The sequence below is a fragment of the Lethenteron reissneri genome, chromosome 3 (assembly GCF_015708825.2).
Source record: "Lethenteron reissneri isolate LAM-NWPU_2019-01 chromosome 3, ASM1570882v1, whole genome shotgun sequence".
NCBI lineage: Eukaryota > Metazoa > Chordata > Hyperoartia > Petromyzontiformes > Petromyzontidae > Lethenteron > Lethenteron reissneri.
This window is the reverse complement of record NC_083781.1, coordinates 4,598,680-4,618,623: the sequence shown is the minus strand read 5'-3', so window position 1 is coordinate 4,618,623 and position 19,944 is coordinate 4,598,680. Positions and strand designations below refer to the sequence as shown.

Genomic DNA, 19,944 nt, shown 5'->3' with positions numbered 1-19,944 from the left:
TCCATTTATTTCTCAGAACCGTGTTGGGTCAGGAAAAAGGGGGTACTCGGTTGAAACTAAATTCAACTCGGGGTACAGGTTGAGAACCACTGCACGAGATACTCGAGTACCTGTCCATTGTTCAGGAGTATACCGTGACCCTTACAAGGCCGAACATGCCCATGAAAATTCATGACTTGAACCCATTCGCCTCCATGTCAGCTACATTTTCCACCATCGTTTTTCTCCTTTTTACAAAACCATTCCCAACTCGTAACTGCAACAAAAAAAACCCCCCATACGATTAGCATTTCAGTTACTTATTAACCTTTGTAACTTTTTTTATTTAAAGGTCAATGGGAACTGAGCCCTAACTTTGTCTCTGTACGGTGAGATGGACTGAAGTGCTGTGACTGGCGCACTAATTCACGTACAAGTTCCTTACGATGTAAATGTACCATTGGAACCTCATTTTCCAGTAACAAAATATGATAATTGTTTTTTTACCCTTTTATCTGGCAACAAAACTGACACCTTTTTTTACAAGGAGTCATGTTTGCATTGACCATAATACCTGCAGTCGGATTGCAAACAAAAAACACAACTCTGATAATGTATGCACTGTCCTTGAAATTGATTGGTCCACACCTGAGACAGCTTTCCTTAGAGCCTAGTCTCACATGTTAGACCAGATGACGCCAAAAGTGTGCCTTCTGATAATGTATGCACTGTCCTTGAAATTGATTGGTCCACACCCGAGACAGCTTCCCTTAGAGCCTAGTCTCACACGGTGTTGGACCAGATGACGCCAAAAGTGCGCCTTTTGGCGTCATCTGGTCCAACACCATGTGAGACTAGGCTCTAAGGAAAGCTGTCTCGGGTGTGGACCAATCAATTTCAAGGACAGTGCATACATTATCAGAGTTATGTTTTTTGTTTGCATTCCGACTGCAGGTATTGTGGTCAATGCAAACATGACTCCTTAAAAAAAAGTTTTGTTGCCAGATAAAAGGGTAAAAAACCAATTACGATGTAAATGTATTCTTACAGTTGACGGTGGCCACTTTTGCAGAACTCGGCCGTGTTTAAAAAAAAAAAATGGCACCGCGATCTGGTCGAAGGAAATTAAATGTGAAAACGCAAATGTTTACTTTCACAATTTCTCTGCAGTCGCCAGTCATGGCGATGTAAAGTTGTGGGGTTAACTATCGATATCACACGATGGTCATATCTGGTCATATCTAGACTGAGAGAAACTGAACCAGGGATTTAATCAGTGTTGGCTCAGCAATAGCATTAGCCCCCTTCACCTACCCGGCTATCTCCACATCCTCCTCACTCTCGGATGCCAGCGCATTCAATTAACTGCACGAGCGTACCCCTAGCCACGCTGTCCTGCTGTGTAACCAGGGCAGATCTTAAACCGAAGATGGTTGAGCTTCATTAGTGCTTGGATGGGCAACCAATGATGCAATATTAGTTGTGAGCGAATGGCACTGGGTGCTCAGTTGGGGGCAATGTGTTAGCCCGATGGCACAAAACAGTGTCAGGGGTTGAAGGTGCAGGGTTTTTTTTTGGCACGAGATACATCTTCGATAAAAATTCCAGAAAAAACATATGAATGTAAAATTGTACTCCCGGACTCAAACCATCTTTGTTCATCTCCAGCGGAGACACGGCCGCGAGCTGGCATTCATTTCCTTTACACCGAAGGGGTGGAGGTGCCGAGTCGATACGAGACCCAGGGTTTGAATGCGCCGCTGAGATTGAGTGCTCCGGAAGGGGTTCTACAAGTGATGTACCGACATATTTTGGGGGCGCCTGATAGCCGTGTCCTCCAGGAGGGACCTGCGGGAATTCAAGCGCACCTCTTCACGAATCAAACTTGTGAAATCCTGTTCTTGCTATAGCCGTTGAGGGGCACAGGCAGTCGACTGGGATGCTTGTCACGCCGGTTTTTCGTAGGCCTTCGTACACAGATATTTAATCAAGTCTTCTTCTCTTCTATGGGTCTTTCGGTAAAGCCACGTAGATAGAAAAATAACAAAAAATAAGTCTTCTTCTTTCATATGGCTGATGCAGATGCAGAGCAGCAACTTCACATTCAAGTCGTCAAATCAGACAGCCGCGTCAGGAGCAGTGGAGTGTATCGCTGTGATGTCTCCTTTGTATTTGTGGATCGGGAATTGCAGTCGTACGTTGTACGGTCTGGTCTGGATGACCACAGTCGCATATCGGAGAGTTTTTCATTTTACATCTGTGCATCAGGTATCTGCACTTGCCATGGTTTGTATGGATGCGGTTTATGACGGACCGTGGAAGATAAAACTCTTCTGCGTTGAGTCTTTCACAACAAGGTGTTTGCGAGTTATTTTCAACTTCATTCAGTGTAATCAGTGACTTCTCGAAGTAAAGACTGTTTTAGCTGCTAAACAGATAGAGAATGCGGTGATTCAAGGGCCGCAACCCTTGTGTAGCTCACCTTGGCCACGTGGAACGGAGTGAAAATAACCTAAATGTCTCCACACTCCAATGAGCATTGGGTGGTGCGTACAGCCACTGGCAGCCATCAGCCAGTGGTGGAAATTCCACAATATTAAGGTGGGGACCATGTTCTTCAGAAGATAACCACTCTTCACCTCCTACAAAGTGGGTTTGACTTCAGTCACCCGGGAGGGATGATGGGCTGAGTTGATCCCTGACTGGGATTTTAACTCATTACCTTTCCGTATGTGAACCATCGCTTGCCACGGTGCTGTCTGGCTGAATACTAAATGGAGTAGCTCGTTTGAATGCACCCGTGTCTGTGTGCTTACGCCACCGTTCTTCGCTCATTTTCAGAGGGGGGCCTCTTTCGCCGATAAGACATCATCGGTGTGAGGGCCGTCGCACATTTGAAACCGTTGGGTTTGACAGCACGATGGGGTGTTCTCACTCTTTGTGTATTGTCGGGGGCCGCACGCCAGGGGCCGCACTAAAGGCCACAATGAAAAACACTGGCTTATGCGCAAATCCGAATGTACAGAAAAGAGTCATAATTAAGAATCAACAAGTGTTTGTGTGAGTCGGGTAACTCACCGTTTTACTCAACAGAATTGTTTCTCTTTGATGGCCGCAACTGGTGACGTGTGCTGTGATTTTCACGTTGTTTTTACAGCCTGTCATGGTTTGGATGGAATTCATCGCGTGCGCACCTTATCACGGTGAAAATCATTCAGATCAACGGTCTGCACTTGCATTGTCTGCCGCAGGAGCGTTTCTCAACTTCATTCCAAACGCAGATGTCCGTGATTACCAACCATCAGGTGCGTGCAGTGTAATGTGGATTACCGTGGATTGCTTTACGTGTGAATAAAAAAAGGATTGGTAATCCGGAGAAAGTGGGCCGTGGCGGGCCGCAAGGACTGGCGTTGGGAAACACTGCGCCCGAGCACGCTCCACACACACATACGCCTCCTCCGACACGCGGGGGGCAGTGGCGGAGGGGGGGGACGGTGGCGGAGGGGGGGCGGTGGCACACGCACGGAGGTGCTGCGCTGACTCCTGCAATCCACAATTCGTTTCCCCGTCACTCACAGCATTGGCCTGGAATTCCTTTAGGTTGACCGCACTTACAATGAGTAACCCCCCCCCCCTTCCCGATGAGGTGTGTGTGTACATTAGTCACGGTGGAGACACAAGTTGTGTTTCTGGGAACGCCACTCACTCCCTCGTGTGCATCGACAGCCTCGACAGGTGCCCCCCTCCCTTCACCCCCCCCCCCTTTTGCAGTGCTCGTTTTCAACACGCCGCGCACGTTGGCGCGCGGGCGCGGTGCTGAGACGCACGTGACGACGTGACCCCGCTGCGCGACGCGTCCTCCGAACGGCTGTTTACGCTGGGTTTTGCCGTGGGTCCGTTTTCTTCAGTCTGAGGTGACGAGAAGAAACTGTTTGTTGGGCGTCGGTATTTGGTTAACCCGGGCAAAGGTAAGCACCTGCACACACACGGGCAGAGAGCCCGAAGGCACGCTCGAGGCCCCCCCATTGCACACTCCGTCAAATGTGTCTTATCTCACGCACGGGCATTTGATGAGGCTTTACGATGTCTGGGCATCGGTGTCACAAACAACCCCGCGGGCGACGCAGTTGTGGTAACTGGCCGCGGTTTCCGAAAGACGGAGGGTCGATCTCACGACCTCCCAATTCTACCGACTCCAATGAGAGTCGTAACGGATGTTAAACGGCACGTGGGAACGAAAGTCTTGGGAGCTGTGGTGTTGAGATCACGGCACGACGATGCAACTCCAGAAACTTGGGTTTGATTTCAAGTCAAGCACAGTCTCCTGGGTGGCGATTACAGCAGAAACTTGTTCGGGACCTCTACATCATTAGACCTCCTTTGCCAGTACCAAAATATAATAATAGGGGTTTTCCCCTTTTTTCTGGCAACAAAACTGAAACCTTAAAAAATGATTCATGTCTGCATTAACCACAATACTTGCAGTCAAAATGCAAAAACTAAAAATTATCATCGTGTGTTTTTGTTTCCATTTTGACAGCAAGTATTGTGGTTAATGCAGACATGAATCCTTGTAAAAAGGTTTCAGTTTTGTTGCCAGAAAAAAGGGGGAAAATCATATTATTATTTTTCGATTTAAAGCTTTCGTGACTGCAGGGATTCATCTTCTTGGTTCTTTCGGTAAAGTCACGTAGAAGGGAAGTAATAAAATAATAAAAATAAAACATAACAAAATCATTCTCACGACGTTTCGGCCACAACGCAAGCAGCCGTCTTCAGGTGAGAAAACAGGTCTGTCGAGAAGGCAGAGTCATTCAGACTCTGCCTTCTCTTATTTTATTAGTTTCCTTCTACGTGACTTTACCTATTATTATTGTTCTGGACCTCTCCGTAAGACCTCGCACAAACCGTTCAGCGCACGACACAGCGCGCCACATGCAGTGATGGGGAGGTAGAGACGGATGAAGGTGCTGCGGAATGCCGCGATGTTCTTCGCTGTGCTTAACAAATAGATCTTCGATATATGCAGTATTACATTTCCTACCCAACTATTTCTTCATTGATTTGCTTTGGTGTTGGTGAAAACAATGTTATGGTCTACTTAAGTTAATTTATATTCTCACAGACCACCACAGACGATCGCCCATCATTTATTCATGGGGAATGAATGAAAACTGTGACCGCCGTAGATGCTGAAGAAAGAACTGACCTTTTCACCACCGAGTTACTGGAGAGAAAGTTTCAGTTAATGTTTGAAGGCTCATTTCTAAAAAAGAGTAAACACACTTTTTTTTTGCTCTTTCCCCATCCACTTATAAAAAGGACCCGGCTCTGTTTGTTTTTGTTAAACCCACAGAGCACACCCCAGTGCTGAGCTTCACGGGGGTTTAATAAAGTGGCCGCCCGTGTGTCCCCGCAAATGTTTGCACTGCCCACATGAGGAAGAATAGCTGCAAAGCTGCGAAGCTGCATTCGGGCGATGGCTGTGAATTTGATGGGGAGCTACCGCAGCAGTGCAACGCTTCCCACATTGGAGCTGCGATCCAGACGGAGGTCGGCGGTTCAATTCAATCTCCCGGCACGGCAGTTGAAACGATGGGAAACTTTCCTAAATTCGAACCCCCCCCCTCCCCCCAACATAAATAGGGACGAGGGACACCACAGTCAGTCGATTGGCAGGCTGAATGGTGGTGGGGTAAAGTGCGAGTACTACCGCCTCTTTTTGTGCGTTTAGTTCGTTGTCCTGCCCCCCCCCCACCCCCGCACCTCTGATTCGCAAGGTTGACTACGTACGGTGCGAAAAAAGTTCAACTTATATACGTACATCATGAACTTCAAGAAGAGTAGGCCAAATAATAATATCAAGCGCTCCCTCAAGTGGAGGCTCTTCCACCAGCAGCAGCTTGAGCGAGCCATTGCAGGTCTGCACTTTTTACCTTTTATGATTGTGAAAGAGCTGAGAAAGCCACCCACCTGGCTGCTGAGGTCTCGCGAGACGTACATCAGAATGTCTCTGGCCACACCGGCATAAAATCCATCGTTTGTTATCTGTTGGAGGAAATGTTGTATACAGAATCATGTATTATGAAGATAAGGCTCTCACCTCGCAGGGGATTGACGTCGTGTATTATTTACATAAATAAATGAATAACCATGTCAATAGCAAAGCGCCAGGGACAGCGATCGCCAGGGGTGAGAGATGGTCACAAACCTGGAAGGCGGCGGCGTAGGCGGCCGCGAGCTGTGCCTGATCGTAGAGCATCTTCTCGAAGTGTGGCACGAGCCAGTTTGCGTCCGTGGAATAGCGGTGGAAGCCCTACCACGGCACGCAGACACCCAATGGCAGAGAGAGACGCCGGCGAAATATTCCCTTCCTCTCGCCCTGCAGATTTCTATTTGACCCTCGGGCATCGCGCTTAACAAAAACACCCTACACGTTCACTATTATTCAGATATATTAGATAAATGTAGGTGAGAGCACGTAAACAACACCTTATAAATAAAGATAAATAGGGTAGAAACATATTTATCACTTTACAAGGCCCACTGACCAAAACACGTGTGTGTGTAAAAGTGCGTTAATGGGTGAACGTGTTGAGTTCATAATTTTTGTGTTAGTTTGTTGTATTTCCTCCGCACCTCCGATTAGCACGGTTGGCTACGTACGGTGCAAAATAAGTTCAGCGTACATACATCTATACAACACACTTTGCACCACCGCCAAAGCTGTCCCTAAAATGTTATTCAATCTTTTTGTGGAACATACGAATAAACCAAATACATTTCCGATACCCCGTCTACATTAGGTTTAGAAATAAATGTATTTTTCTGCAAAACAAACTATTTATTGATCGCCTGAATGATTAAGGTACATTATTACTGGAGGTGAGAGGTCATAGAGGAAGGCCTTGCAACTCATGTACCAGGGCTTATTGCCTCTTTTCCTCCAGTGATGATTGAAATTATTTCCTTTCACTGAACCTATCCTACTCGTTTGCCCCGTTTACGAATTTCTCACGACCTGTATAGGGCGGCCAAGCGCCCTGTGCTATTAACCCAGCACTGTGCGTTGGATTCTCGGCGTGCGTGCGTGTATGCATGTTGAACTGCTTTTGCACCGTACGTAGCCACAATTGCGCTAATCGGCTTAATGGTGGCGAGTGATGCCTGAACTGGTTCTGGGTTCCCCTCCCCCCCCCACCTTTACCAACCCGCAGTGACCAGCGTGGTGAGGTATGGTCAAACAATACGCACAACCGACACAGCATGGGGAAGCCCTCACCCCGGATTGACAAGTTTTGTATGATGCACTGTGTATTGTATGATGCAGCGACAATGCCACGTAAAATCTTGTTACTTGCACCACACCTACGACTCCACTGTATATTCACATTCTCGCCACCTCTCTTGCACCAAACATTTTATTATTTCATGCTGTGTTCTCAAAATTAGATTAGAATTGTGCTACGATATGAGCACATTTACATTCAGAGGAAGGCACACACAAAGCCACAACAAGGCACACCGCCTTTCCAATATCCTAAGCTGCACATTCAATAGGGACCTTATTTTCAACACAATGTTGATTTGCACAATAGCGACACATACCGCTAAATTTAAGGGCGTCTCAGACTTCGTTATAATCAGACCCTTGGGTACCCGCTAGGCATGTAATGAAAGCAACGGGTTCATCGATTGAAATTGATTCTTGCACTCACGACGCTAAACGTCGACTCGTGCTCAAAAGAACATTGTAGAATTTCTGGCAATTAAATGCAAATTGCATTTTAACGTTTCAGCGAAAGAAGTGGACAAAACGCCATGAACGAGACAACTCCAGTGGAGAAACATTACAAAAAAGATGGTAAAAATTAACTTGGGCAAGAACTTGTCACGAGAAGAGAAGATGGGCATTTGATGAATAACAAATTATTGAGCGGTGGCCAAAGGAGGGAATAAGCAAAAATATATATTTTTATTTTACCAGGTAAGGCCCACTGAGCTGTATAGCTCTTTTTCAGAATCGACCGGGCCATAAATGATAGCTCAACAAAGTGGCTTTACATCACGTGGAAATTGATAGCATCCAAATACTCTAAACGCGTGTTTCTAAATGTGGAGGGAACAACCGGAGGACCTGGAAAGAAATGTACGCGACCATGGGGATAACATGCAAACTCCAAATATACAGCAGCAGGCGTCAGGGTCGGGATGGAATCCAAGACCTCCTGTATACCAGGCGAGGTAGTTAACATCTGGCTACCGTGGTGCCCAAGAGCCCATTATCGCTTTCTCAAGAGGAATGCGTCCAAGAGGCCATTATCGAAGAGATGGAGCAACAAGATCGGCTTTGTATGCAGGTGCTGGATAGATTGTTGCCTCGTGGGAATATGAAGAATGGCGGCGACTTGAGGTGGCCTTCTACCAAGCAGCGGATTGATCATAGCTGATGATACCACCGCATAGGTTTTCACGGCTGTGCTGTGGAGTTCTCCGATGTGTTTTTTCGGCTTCCACAGTGTGTTGCTTGGCGTGATGTCTGACACTACCGTCCACGCTCTTGGAGATGAGATTCTTTAAGAACTAAACTGATTCAGAAAATCGTCTCAGTTACTGCAAAAGCTCTCAGCACGTGGAGCAAAACATCAGACATCCACGCTGAATGACACACCGTGCAACCTGAAAACACATAGGAGAGCCATGGCTAAAGATGACGATGATGATGATGGAGACGATGACGAAATATGGGACAAAACTGAATCGATTATTGAATGGAATCGTGGTTTGGAATCGTGAGAGATGTTTCCAGCTGTCAGAGGGATGGCTGACGGTCCCTAGTGGCTCAGCACCTGGCCAATGTGGTCGTGGATGCCACCGTGCGCCATCATGCGCAGCGTGTGCAGGCACATCTCTAGCGCCTTGGCGCCATCGCGAGAGTTCCGGTCCTGCGCCCACAGCCCCAGCAGGAAACTCAGGTTCACTGCGCACATACACACACGGCAGCACAGCAACAACAACCATCGTTCGTCACCATTTGGTTGGTCACGCTACCACGACGCTTGTGCCAGGCTACGTGCACTTTAAAGCCATGCGCGCACGCGGCCAATGAAAATAAAAAGACACCTTCACTACCAGCAGCATACCCTGATGACAATTTGGCGTAAATGGGATGTTGCCTACTAAACCCCGCGACGTTCTGTTTGCATCCCTGACTGACAGCAGACTCGGCAGATCCGCCAAAGATCCACCGCTAAAAGTGCCTCCAACCCAACCACTGCAGGTAGCTCGATGGCATTGCCCCCCAAGGCAGCCAACGAATTGGGGAGCCGTGCGCTGGGCGGCGCTGGTGTCATGGAAGCAGTGTGGCCCGGAGTCAACAGTGGGGCAGGGCGTGTTGTCTAACAAGGAAAATGAACGCCACACTCCCTTTGGTTCATAGTGGAGTCATGCATTTACACTTAAAATTCAAACGTTGGTTCTTTGAGACGTTAAAATGTAAAATCACACGTTGCGTTGTCTATTATTATTATTGTTGTTGTTATCGCAGTTATCGGAGTTTTTGCTTGTCGAAGTCTTCGCATCTGTCTCTCCTGTGCTCCATTCTGCTTCTGTACTCATACATCTGTACATGTGCGCCTGTACATGTGTGTCTGTATGTGCGCGTCTTACACATGTGCGTCGGTACATGTGCCTCTGTACATGTGTATTTGTACATGTGCATCTACACGTGTGCGTCTGTACACGTTCATCTACACGCGTGCGTCTGTACGTGTGTCTACACTTGTGCGTCTGTACACGTGCATTTATTCTCTCCTTTTATCCATCAGCCCCTTCCAAGAGCGATTTTTCCCCACACGTGTGCTCGCTCTTTCTCCGGGAGCCATTCTCCAGACTCCTAATTCTCTCCGTCTCTAAAATGAGCTTAAATCCGCCAACCTGCAACCGAGGGGTGAGCGGTGTGCTTCACTATTTAAGCCACACGATTAATGCCCGGGCAACAGCTTGCTGCCGTGGCAATGACCGACCAGCAAGCGCGGCTGGCAAGATTCCCAGCTCGTGAACTGCGAATAAATTGCAGTTGCAACAGCTCCGTCGAGGGAAGGCGCCACTTTTGTCGGAACAACGCTTCTTTCTAGAGACGTTCAAGCAGAGGCGGCCTCAACTCGGCGGAGGTGAATTGGTTGTCGCAAATCGTCGCAAAAATGTCTCCGTCTACCTCCATTGGCACATCCATCTGAGATGTAAATTGGGCTGACATCCGCTTGGAAAAATTTTGTAAGAGAAAAAATGTTTTGCCATGCCGATTGTGTTATCTGTTTCATGTCATGAGATGGAGCATTCGTGTGACCCTCCGTGCGAGAGAATGGCCCACGGAAATAGATTAGATTATTGTAAAGGCTTCCTCTGACGTTCCCTTTATAGCGACTTTCGTTTCGCACAATAGGGCCCAGCACTGGCAAATATAATGCACATCTATACGCACGATTTTGCCCTGGTTATGATGTGTTACTCAACACGTGAATGGCTCCTGATACGGTGGTTAGCTGTGACGACGTCTGTTGAAGACGGGACAAAGCGCCTCATGGAAATTTAGCCCATTGCCAGCTGTGTAGAACACGACCGTAAACACACAAAAGTGGCTCGAAAGCAGCGAACAGACGAGATGACACAGCAGATGCGGAGAAGGCTGGCCCCGTTGTATCGCGCCGCACAGACGTGCATTGTGTGGGGTGTGAAAGGCATAACAAGCGTCCTCCACAATGCGCCGCAGAGTGAAGTGAATATTTATTTTCTTCACACCCAGCGTAGTCATTTTCATGTTGCAGAGAGACGGCTGCCAAGCCCATCTGTCAAGCAAGCAAAGCCTTCAACGAAATTGTTATGTATATACCCACAGCTAAATAAGTGTGAAATATGGAAAGCCTAATTGAGATTCAAGGCTCCTTTTGTAATTGTCATTGCATCAAAAACAGAGTGCGTTTGGTCGGTCCGTTTTTTTATTTTCTTTCATGTGCCAGAGTCAATGAGTGGCATGGAAGACACGTGCAAATGAGAGGATGGCACTCTCATTCCAAACAAATACTGCACATCAAACACAACATATTTGCTGATGTCAATACAATTCAAAGGCAATCTGTCCACCGTTACTCTTTTTATTTGGACACGCTCAAGACTTCCCTGGCTTACACAAAATATAACTATTCACCCACCAATGATTCGACTGTAAAGATTCGGGGGTTGTGATTTTAAAGAATATTTATTTTATTTAGGCTCGTTTTTTTACCAAATCGTTTGCATTGTTTCTCATATATCCTGTCTTGTTTTTACAGTTTTTCTGACTCTTTAACCCTTGATCTAACAATGACATACAGGGACTCCTCTACTTACGAACATTCGCCTTACGAACTTTCAGAGATACGAACAAACCTGTCCGTATGTCCAGTTGCCTGTTCGGACTGCGAGTCGTAAGTTTAACCGCCGTGCAATAGATGGCGGTGGCATCGACATCTGCAGAACGTGAAGAACCAGTGGCATCAACATCTACAGGAGATTATATAACTTTTAAAGCCATTCCACGCATTTAGTGTACATGCCGTACAACATGTTTGGAATCAAACAAATTGACTCTGGAACCTAACTGGTTTGTAAGTAGAGGAGTCCCTGTATACTTATCATCAATCATAAAGTCGACTCTTCCACCACGTGAGCCTAAGAACTCATAAATCAATCCATTGTTACATTCCTTGCAAAGAATGTTACAAACATTGCAAAAATGTGCCTTTGTTCGGATATTCATGGTTGAGTAAGTGACGCGACTGGCTCCTGTCCCATGCAGCTCTGGTAATTTCCCATCATGCAAAGCGTGATGATCAAATCGCTCGGAATGTGGAAGCTAAGCAGGTTGAGCATGGATAGTGCCTGGATGGGTGACTACCATGCCACGTGTTAAGAGGCTGCATGGGCTATATTGGTAGGCAGCAGAAGGCAGTGCAGCAAATTCCATTGTTGAACTCTACATCTGTAGTACCTCTATGCTCCCACGTCTATGCTGTCCACCTTCGCCAACCCGTACTGGCCAGTGTGGTGCCATGTGGTCAAATAATCCTCACCGCCGTGCACGTGTGCGCCACGTGTACAGAGCGTCGCGAGGCCGTCCCCCTCCAACCGCCCGTCCCACCTGGCGTGGGGAACTTGGGAGCGTCGCTGAACCCGCCGTGGACGTCGTCGAAGGACGAGAAGAGCTGCGAGAGGCAGAGGCCAGCGACGTCCTCGGCGGACGGGAGGGGGCGACCGCGCCTCGCCGGGATGGTGGCGACGCGGCGCAGCTCGGCCAGCACGCGCTCGCCGCTCTCGCGCAGCGCACCGCGGTCGACCTGCCACTGGCACCGCCGCGCACAGGTAGCAGCGCTTAAGCGGCGACAACTCCGCCGCGTCCGTCGCTCTCCGCTCACTCGCTCGCTCGCTCGCCCCTGCCGAGCTGAGCTGGCGTGCTGTGATGGTGAGCACGCCGGTCTCCCAAGTGTGGCGGTCGAGAGCAATGGGGGCGAGGATTTTGAAAATTTTAAATCCTACCACCTCCCTGCAATGCAGCTGTCCACCCAGCAGCGTAAATGTGTGGACCCGCAGTTACGATCGGCAGTGCCGCGTGAAGTGGGATAAACACAAAACTGCTTTTTGCGTTTAGTTTGTTGTCCTTCCCCCGCACCGCATATTAGCACAGTTGGCTACGTGTGGTGCGATAGAAGTTCAACATGCATATACGAAAACATTGTGGGTGATCTCACTTCTTCCTAGACGTCTGGCTGGCATTGAAGAGCAGGACGAAATATTCTCCCCAGAGGGGCTCTATAGAGCTCCCTCCAGTAAGAGGCCCTTCGGCCAGCAACGGCGTGAGCAGGACATCATTAACAGCTTTACCTCTCATGTAAAGCATGACCACGATCATCATCATGAACATCACTACAGTCATCCAGCAGGGGATTGACGCGCCTATCAATTGATTGACGTAAATAATTCACGATGTCAATCCACTGCTAGATGAGGACCTCATCTTCACATTACAGCAATCCCACGCCAAAACGTGGGGTTTAGGTTCCTGGCAAGGGCCGCAATAGGCAAATCCATGGTTGGTAAAGAACAGGGGCCCTATGGGAAATAGGGGGTTAGGGGAATCACGTCATGGCTTAAGTAACTTGCCTGTTATTAACTAAACACTGAATAAAATACGGTACATCACACAATAACATAATGAAACATAAATAAACATTACATTAATTTCACATACTTTTAATGTTAACGGCGATGATGGTGACGATGACAATGGGATGATGGGTAAGGGGTGGTTAAGAGGAGGGGCTCAGCCCACTCACAGACGCAACACTCTCACCACGTACAAGCCTAACCAACGCTTCCACTTTACTCTGCAAACCCATGATGCTTCTCTTGCTCTCGAACCCTTTTATATCACCTTCTCCACTTTTGTAAATTTGCAAATGCGTGTTGCGGACCCACGTGTTCCAGATTCATAGAATAACGGCAGCAGACAACGACGTCACACGATACAATTATGTCATACTGTAATGCAATGACTTCCTTAACACTGTGCTTACCTGTGGATAATACTCAAACTTCCTGGTCGCGATTGGCAAATTGGTATAGATAAATAATAAACCGTGTATACATGAAACCGCGGTTGTCAAATCCGCGGTTGGTGAGGGATTCCTGTGTTCATATTTGTAGGAGGCCCTTGGTCGGTGTGACCAGCCTCCAAGATCACCTGCGATTTTCCTGCAAGAGATGCACTCTCATCAGGTGGTACCCACGTGACCCACCCGAATAGGTGGATGATGATGCTGATGCTGATGACGACGGATGAAGCTAATAGCGATGCAAATTATGATGAGGATTTCACAATCTGGAGCACTGCTGCCCGAACTCCCGGCCGATACGCGCGCGCAGAAAATATCGCGCTCATGAATTTAAATTGCTCACGGTTCCGTAAACAACAGTAGTCAATGTTTGTTATTTTAAATAACTGCAATTTAAATCAAGGTGACTGAAGCAGTTATACGGGCATGCTTACTGCAAACAGCATGTGCAATCAAGCATGCGTGCTAAGCATGCATCCATTAGTTCTTCATGGCTTGCTGGGTCATCATCGCAGGCCATTAGCAAAGAACTACACTAATGAACACACAGCGTAATAATGCAGGCAGGTGGCTACTATCAAAGCCAGATTGCATTTGACTGCCAGCCCTCTCAAATTTGCACTGCGCTGTGCAAATATTTTTTCCTGGAGCTCTGCTAACCTGTGATATTGGCCCCCGCTAAGGTGCCTCGCTAGGTAGTCTAGCCAATTAGATGCTAATTGAGGCATTTTTCAAAGCGAAGGGATTAAGCTTGGGTCAGCGACGCTGCAAAGCAGTGTGCTAATCACCGTGACACACGTTTCTCGAGGGCACTCACGCACGCCGAAGTGTCATACGAACACCCCATCAAAGGTACACGGACCCGAGCAAAGGGTCAGTGCCAGAGCTGCGGTAATGCTGAGAAACTCTGCGGCTTGAAACTTTGCTTGAGAAGATTGCGTTTGCAGGTTTTTCTTATTTGAGAATTGTTAAACAAAGATCCCCCTTCATCAAGATTTCCCGGTCATGTGGCTTTGTCCAATTGCTCTTCCCTATTCTTCATCATCATTATCATTAGCCACGGTCAATCCGCTACTGTTATGCAAGACAAAGATCCCCCGTATAGACTAAACAGACGTTTGTGGCGAGTGCTTGTTCGCAAACACTTTAGAGGATCAGCACGGTACACGAGGGGGTGGGTGGCCAGCATCACGTGTTATGTAATAGTGCACCGAGCACCTACACATTAACCAATTTCATTGCTCCATCTGCTCTTGGACGCGTGCCACTCCTTGGCTGTAAGTGCATTATATTTATATATATTCCAAGCCTACCCAATATAACAAAACAAGCAGGCAACGTGTCTCTAAATATACCAAAAAGTATTTCACGCGAAACATATCAGCTGCACGGCACTCTGGGGAGGTACAGCCGCAGTCGCAATGGCCCAAGTCAAGGCAGATAAGCACTCGTCTATCTCGTGCCACGGCAGTGAAATGTTAACTACCTCACCTGGTATACAGGAGGTCGTGGGTTCCATCCCGACCCTGATGCCTGAATATTTGGAGTTTGCACGTTCCCCCATTGGTTGCGTGGATTTTTCTCCGGGTCCCCTGGTTCCCCTCCCCCCCCCCCCCCCCACAATTAGAAACATGTATTTAGAGATCAGCAAGGATCTGTGGTTCATTTGTGGAAAGCACTTTGTGTGTAATGGGTTCGTTCGGCAACTGGCAGCCAATGCAGCACGCCGAACACTGGACGGACGCGGTCGGATCTAACACTGGTGACAGGCATCATGAAGTGTTGCGCGGTAAGGGAAAGCCAACCGCGACATTATGGCCATTTGTCTTGTTTCTCTTTGGCCGCCGATCTTGCCACCGGCTTCCATCTGCTCAGGCGCTTCAATGGTGGTGGAGGAGGTCGAGCGGACGTCCACTGGCCTCTTGGCTGCGGCAGACCATCGCTGTTGAGCGCTCACAATGGGAAGGGAGCTTTCCCGTTGGTTTTCCAGGAGGGAGCGCAACAACAGTCGGCGTAAGGAAGGTGGACAGCTGCTAGATGCTGCTCCGGCGTACGCTCTCACGCCTCACCCTGACACGGTTGCTGCCAATATTAGGGGTCTTATTGCTTATCTGTGGATCTCCTTGTTCTATAACAATCTGGGCATTCATAGCGGTCTGCAGCCGAGAATCGAATCCTCTTGAGCCCTTTTTGAAGGTAACACGCACACACACGCGTGTGTGTGCGTGTTATTGTAGGACTGTTGGCCAAAATGAGAAGTTCTCACTTAGAAAACAAAATTTATATTTGTTAATCAACCCCCACTAAGTAGCTTTAAAAGAATGACTAACACATAATTTTTTATTCAAATATCATCGTCAGCCATGGTCACTCCACTGCTGGATTTACCAATACAATAAAACAAAATCCATTATAGATATAGACGCCAGGAGGGCCTCCCTTTCCCCGGGGATGGACGGGAGTCAATCACCGCTCTATGGGACTATGACAGGTTGATAAGTTTACCAGTGCGCATGTCAGCTATTCCTTCCTAAGTGCTCCCACCCCCCCCCCCCCCTTTTCCTTTTTCCATTACAACCCCTTTCCCATCTTACCCCCCCCCTTTTCTTTTTCCATTCCAACCCCCCTTCCCATCTTCCCCCCCCCGCCGCTCCCTCCTCTTTCTTGCTGAAGTCATCTTTTCCTCGTCTTGCGCTTCCCATATAAAAGTGCACGCAGCATGCTTGCGGTTCCCGCTTGGTGGGCCAGCGAGCCCAATTTGACACTTTCTCTCGACCCAGACCCAGGTGCACTGCGTTTGGGACTTCTGTCCGCAGAGGCTCTGTACCCCCTCTACGTTGCGGTTTGTGCTCTGTAGCGGGCTCCGATTTAAATATGATACGGACATTTAAAAAATGCAATTACAACTAAAAACTGAGGGTGATTACAGAGTCATGGAACTTACCAAAGCAATGCAGGTTAGTAAAGACACAAGCACGAAATTGTATATGTTTCATACATTACACAACAACCTGCCAGTGTTAGAACATTTAGAACTTATGAATGCCCAAATGATAGTATAGTCATGTTACATTGTGATTCTCAGGTTTGGTATCCGTTAACAAGGAACAGAGTGAATTGATTATTGTGTTGAATAATGGGCAGTGTTTAAAAACTTTGGCCATGTCTAAAGAAATCTTTAAACAGAACTCGCATTTGGTAATGTAACGATACTGCAAGTTAAACAGAATGCTCACCTGAAGACGGCTGCTTGCGTTGTAGCCGAAACGTCTTGAGAATTATTTTATTATGTTTTATTTTTATTATTTTATTACTTCCCTTCTACATGACTTTACCGAAAAAACCAAGAAGATGAATGCTCGCTCATTGTCGACTTTCAACAAAATCCCATTTTTATTTAATTTAATTTTATTTTCATTTTCTATCTAGCAATATCTCATTCAAGCAGTTTCAACTTGAAGAAATTCATTGAAGATAAAGAAATAATACAACAATGCTGGAAAATCATGTGGAATTAAACATATTACATTGGCAAATTACGTGTGAATTATACGTCCAGGTTTAACTTTGTGAGTCACGTGACAAAAGCTATGGAATTACCGCAATTAACACGGCCCAGTCTGCCAGACTACGGCCGTGGTAGAATGCAGTTGTTCGCGATATGGCCCGTTGTTTGGTTCGGGTGGCCGCAGGCACACTGTGGGCCTATTAACGCTCGCATGACTGACACAAGTGGGGGTTGGGGTCACCACGCTTTGCCTGTCCCACTGGCTTAGACTTGCCGGTGATGGCTTGGCCACGACGTATCGTTTAGTTATTTTACGCATGGATGACCTATTCGACCGCAAAGAAGATTCCGAAGGCCAAATGGCACTCTCGTCAAAAACTACTCGTGCATTTAGGCTGATTAGCGACTCCCCAGCAATAACTGCTCTCAATTGCGAGTATATCTCTTGCACTTAACTATATGAACAGCAACTGAAAGCACGCAGAATTATAATTCAATTTAAAGGAAACTTACGTAACTGTGCTACTTTTTACACTTAATTGCAAGCTCTTAAATTAATCATTAAACCTGCAATAGAACATGATCACCAATGCATTAGCATATGGTCAGTCAACCATGAATGCATTGTGTGCATTCAATCTACTCAAACCTCTCAGAACATATACAAGCGCTGGTTAATTATATTAACAAGCTTCCGTAATTTTGCCGAATGAGCTCCAAGTTTCGAATTTGTTGGATTATTGGATGATCAACCCCTTGATAGTAACCCATTCATAAACCTTGGTGCTTCATTGCAATAGCAGTTTAAATAAATTCAAACCATCAAACCAACACTCACACACACAGCCACCAGGTGTTAATTTTAGGCTGAGTTTACCTAGGGAAGACCTAGGCGACGATTGACAACGTTGATGTGCATGGCCAGGAATTAAACTCAACCAGGAATGACCCAGGACCTTTTTCACGTTGAAAATTATATTTGTAATCCACAGTTTTCTATATGGACGACATTTCCAATCTAGAGTTGTTGATTTTTTTTTTACCAGCCAGGTAGCTAGGCCGTAGAGTGTGCAAGCTCACCATCAGAAGGTTGAGATTTAACATCCTGGTTGGAGGTTGGCTTCAGCACACTAAAATTACTACCACTTTTTTGGAAAAGTCTACAAAGGTTGTTCTCTGGATAGAATCATCCCTGCCATAGGAATGTGCAATTTCTGCCACTGGCTCAGGGCTGTTGAAACGAAATGAGCACCGTTTGAAATGGTCATTTGAGTAGGAAATCACTTTGAATGGAATCCATAATTTTACTTGCACAACAGTGTTCCTGCTGGGTGGGCACTATTTAATACCGCGAGGATCTCTACCTTTTTGGCGATTTGCGTGAGCACCGTCTTGAAGCCCGGCCGGGAGAAGCTGTCCTCTGGCGGGAAGTATGTCCCGCCAACGAGCGGCCGGAGGTCCGGGGTGAGCCACACACTCATGGGCCAACCGCCACCGCCACAGCAGGCCTGCAAGGCAACAACCCCCGACGCATTATTATTCAACCCACCCGCCGCCACTACCATCGTCGCAACCATCCCCCCCGAGTCCTCCATAACACGGGTTGATCCGACGCTGGCACATGATGAGCGACAGCCAGGGCTGCCCAGAGGTTGCTGGAGGCCCTGGACAGAATGCCACTGAAGCCCCCACCTACAAACAGGCCTGTTGCGAGACCCTCTTGAAAACAGCTCAAATGTGGCATGAAGCAGCCTTCGTAGCCGCCATCATGAAGACAGCATGAGCTCCTGATGTTACTGTATCGACGTGTGGGCAGAAGGTGGCGAGCAGATGCCAGCAGAAGTAAATAATGTAAAAGTAGAACTATTTGTAATGCGCACAATGTTCAGGAAATAACAAAAGTTGAGGCCCGAATGAGACAGATGAGACTGCACAGGGTACCAAACCGTTGCCGCTGTACTGTACTATGTAGAACAATATTGTATGTAGAACAATGTTCAATATTGTATGTAAAACAATGTTCAGGAAATAACAAAAGTTGACGCCCGGATGAGGCTGGTGAGATTGCATGGAGTAGCGAACCCTTGCCGCTGTACCGTGCGTACTGCGTGTATGTAGAACTTATTTTCCCACCATATGTAGCTAACCGGAGGTGCGGGGGAAGGACACCAAACTAGGGACAAAAAGCAGTTCTAAAAAAATTCGTTTACAGACTGGTATAATCGCTGGAGGCCTTCATCAAGTGCTTGATTCATTAAGACCTGAAATTTAATTTTATTTAACTTAAGAAGACAAATATAAAAGACTATGAGGCCTCTAGACAAATAAGTGTTTGCGCTACACAAGATTATCGTGCTCCACTCTGTACCTCTTTCATGATTTTGAATCAATTAGAGTGTACCAAACATGTAAAAAAAGATGTCAATATTGTGAATATTGAATTGTAAAGCCCTTGCTGTCTCAATATTCACAGGTGGATCGATAGCGTTTTTGGAAGGCTGAGATTTCTGGGCTCAGGGTAATTCATTGTTCCCATGGTGTATGAACAACCTTATTCCCGACCGTGACAAATGCAATAAACAAAATCTGATAAGAAAATATATTCCCTCTAGACGGTGCAACTAGCACGGAAATGATTCAATAGGACTACACAAGGAATGTAAATACAAAAAACATACAAAAACGTGTATCCCTTTATAAGGCGGTGTATATAGTCAGATAATAAAAATAATCATCATAACGGATTGTGCCCGAGCGGTCGTCCACTTTGGAAACAGAACAATTAACTCAGCTTGTGTGCAGGTGCTA

At 47.0% G+C, this 19,944-nt stretch overlaps 1 protein-coding gene across 4 annotated transcripts in view; it reads right to left on the bottom strand.

The window, feature by feature from the left end:
* Window positions 1-19,944, bottom strand: part of SPATA20 (spermatogenesis associated 20) — a 72,639-nt gene that overhangs the window by 14,024 nt on the left and 38,671 nt on the right. For all 4 annotated transcript variants that reach the window (XM_061555894.1, XM_061555877.1, XM_061555885.1 and 1 more), the window contains exons 5-9: window positions 18,501-18,644; window positions 12,158-12,359; window positions 8,829-8,959; window positions 6,191-6,295; window positions 5,953-6,027 (exon numbers count right to left, since the gene is read on the bottom strand). In XM_061555894.1, the coding sequence (XP_061411878.1) occupies window positions 5,953-6,027; window positions 6,191-6,295; window positions 8,829-8,959; window positions 12,158-12,359; window positions 18,501-18,644 (657 nt within the window). The remainder of the gene's footprint in view (window positions 1-5,952; window positions 6,028-6,190; window positions 6,296-8,828; window positions 8,960-12,157; window positions 12,360-18,500; window positions 18,645-19,944) is intronic.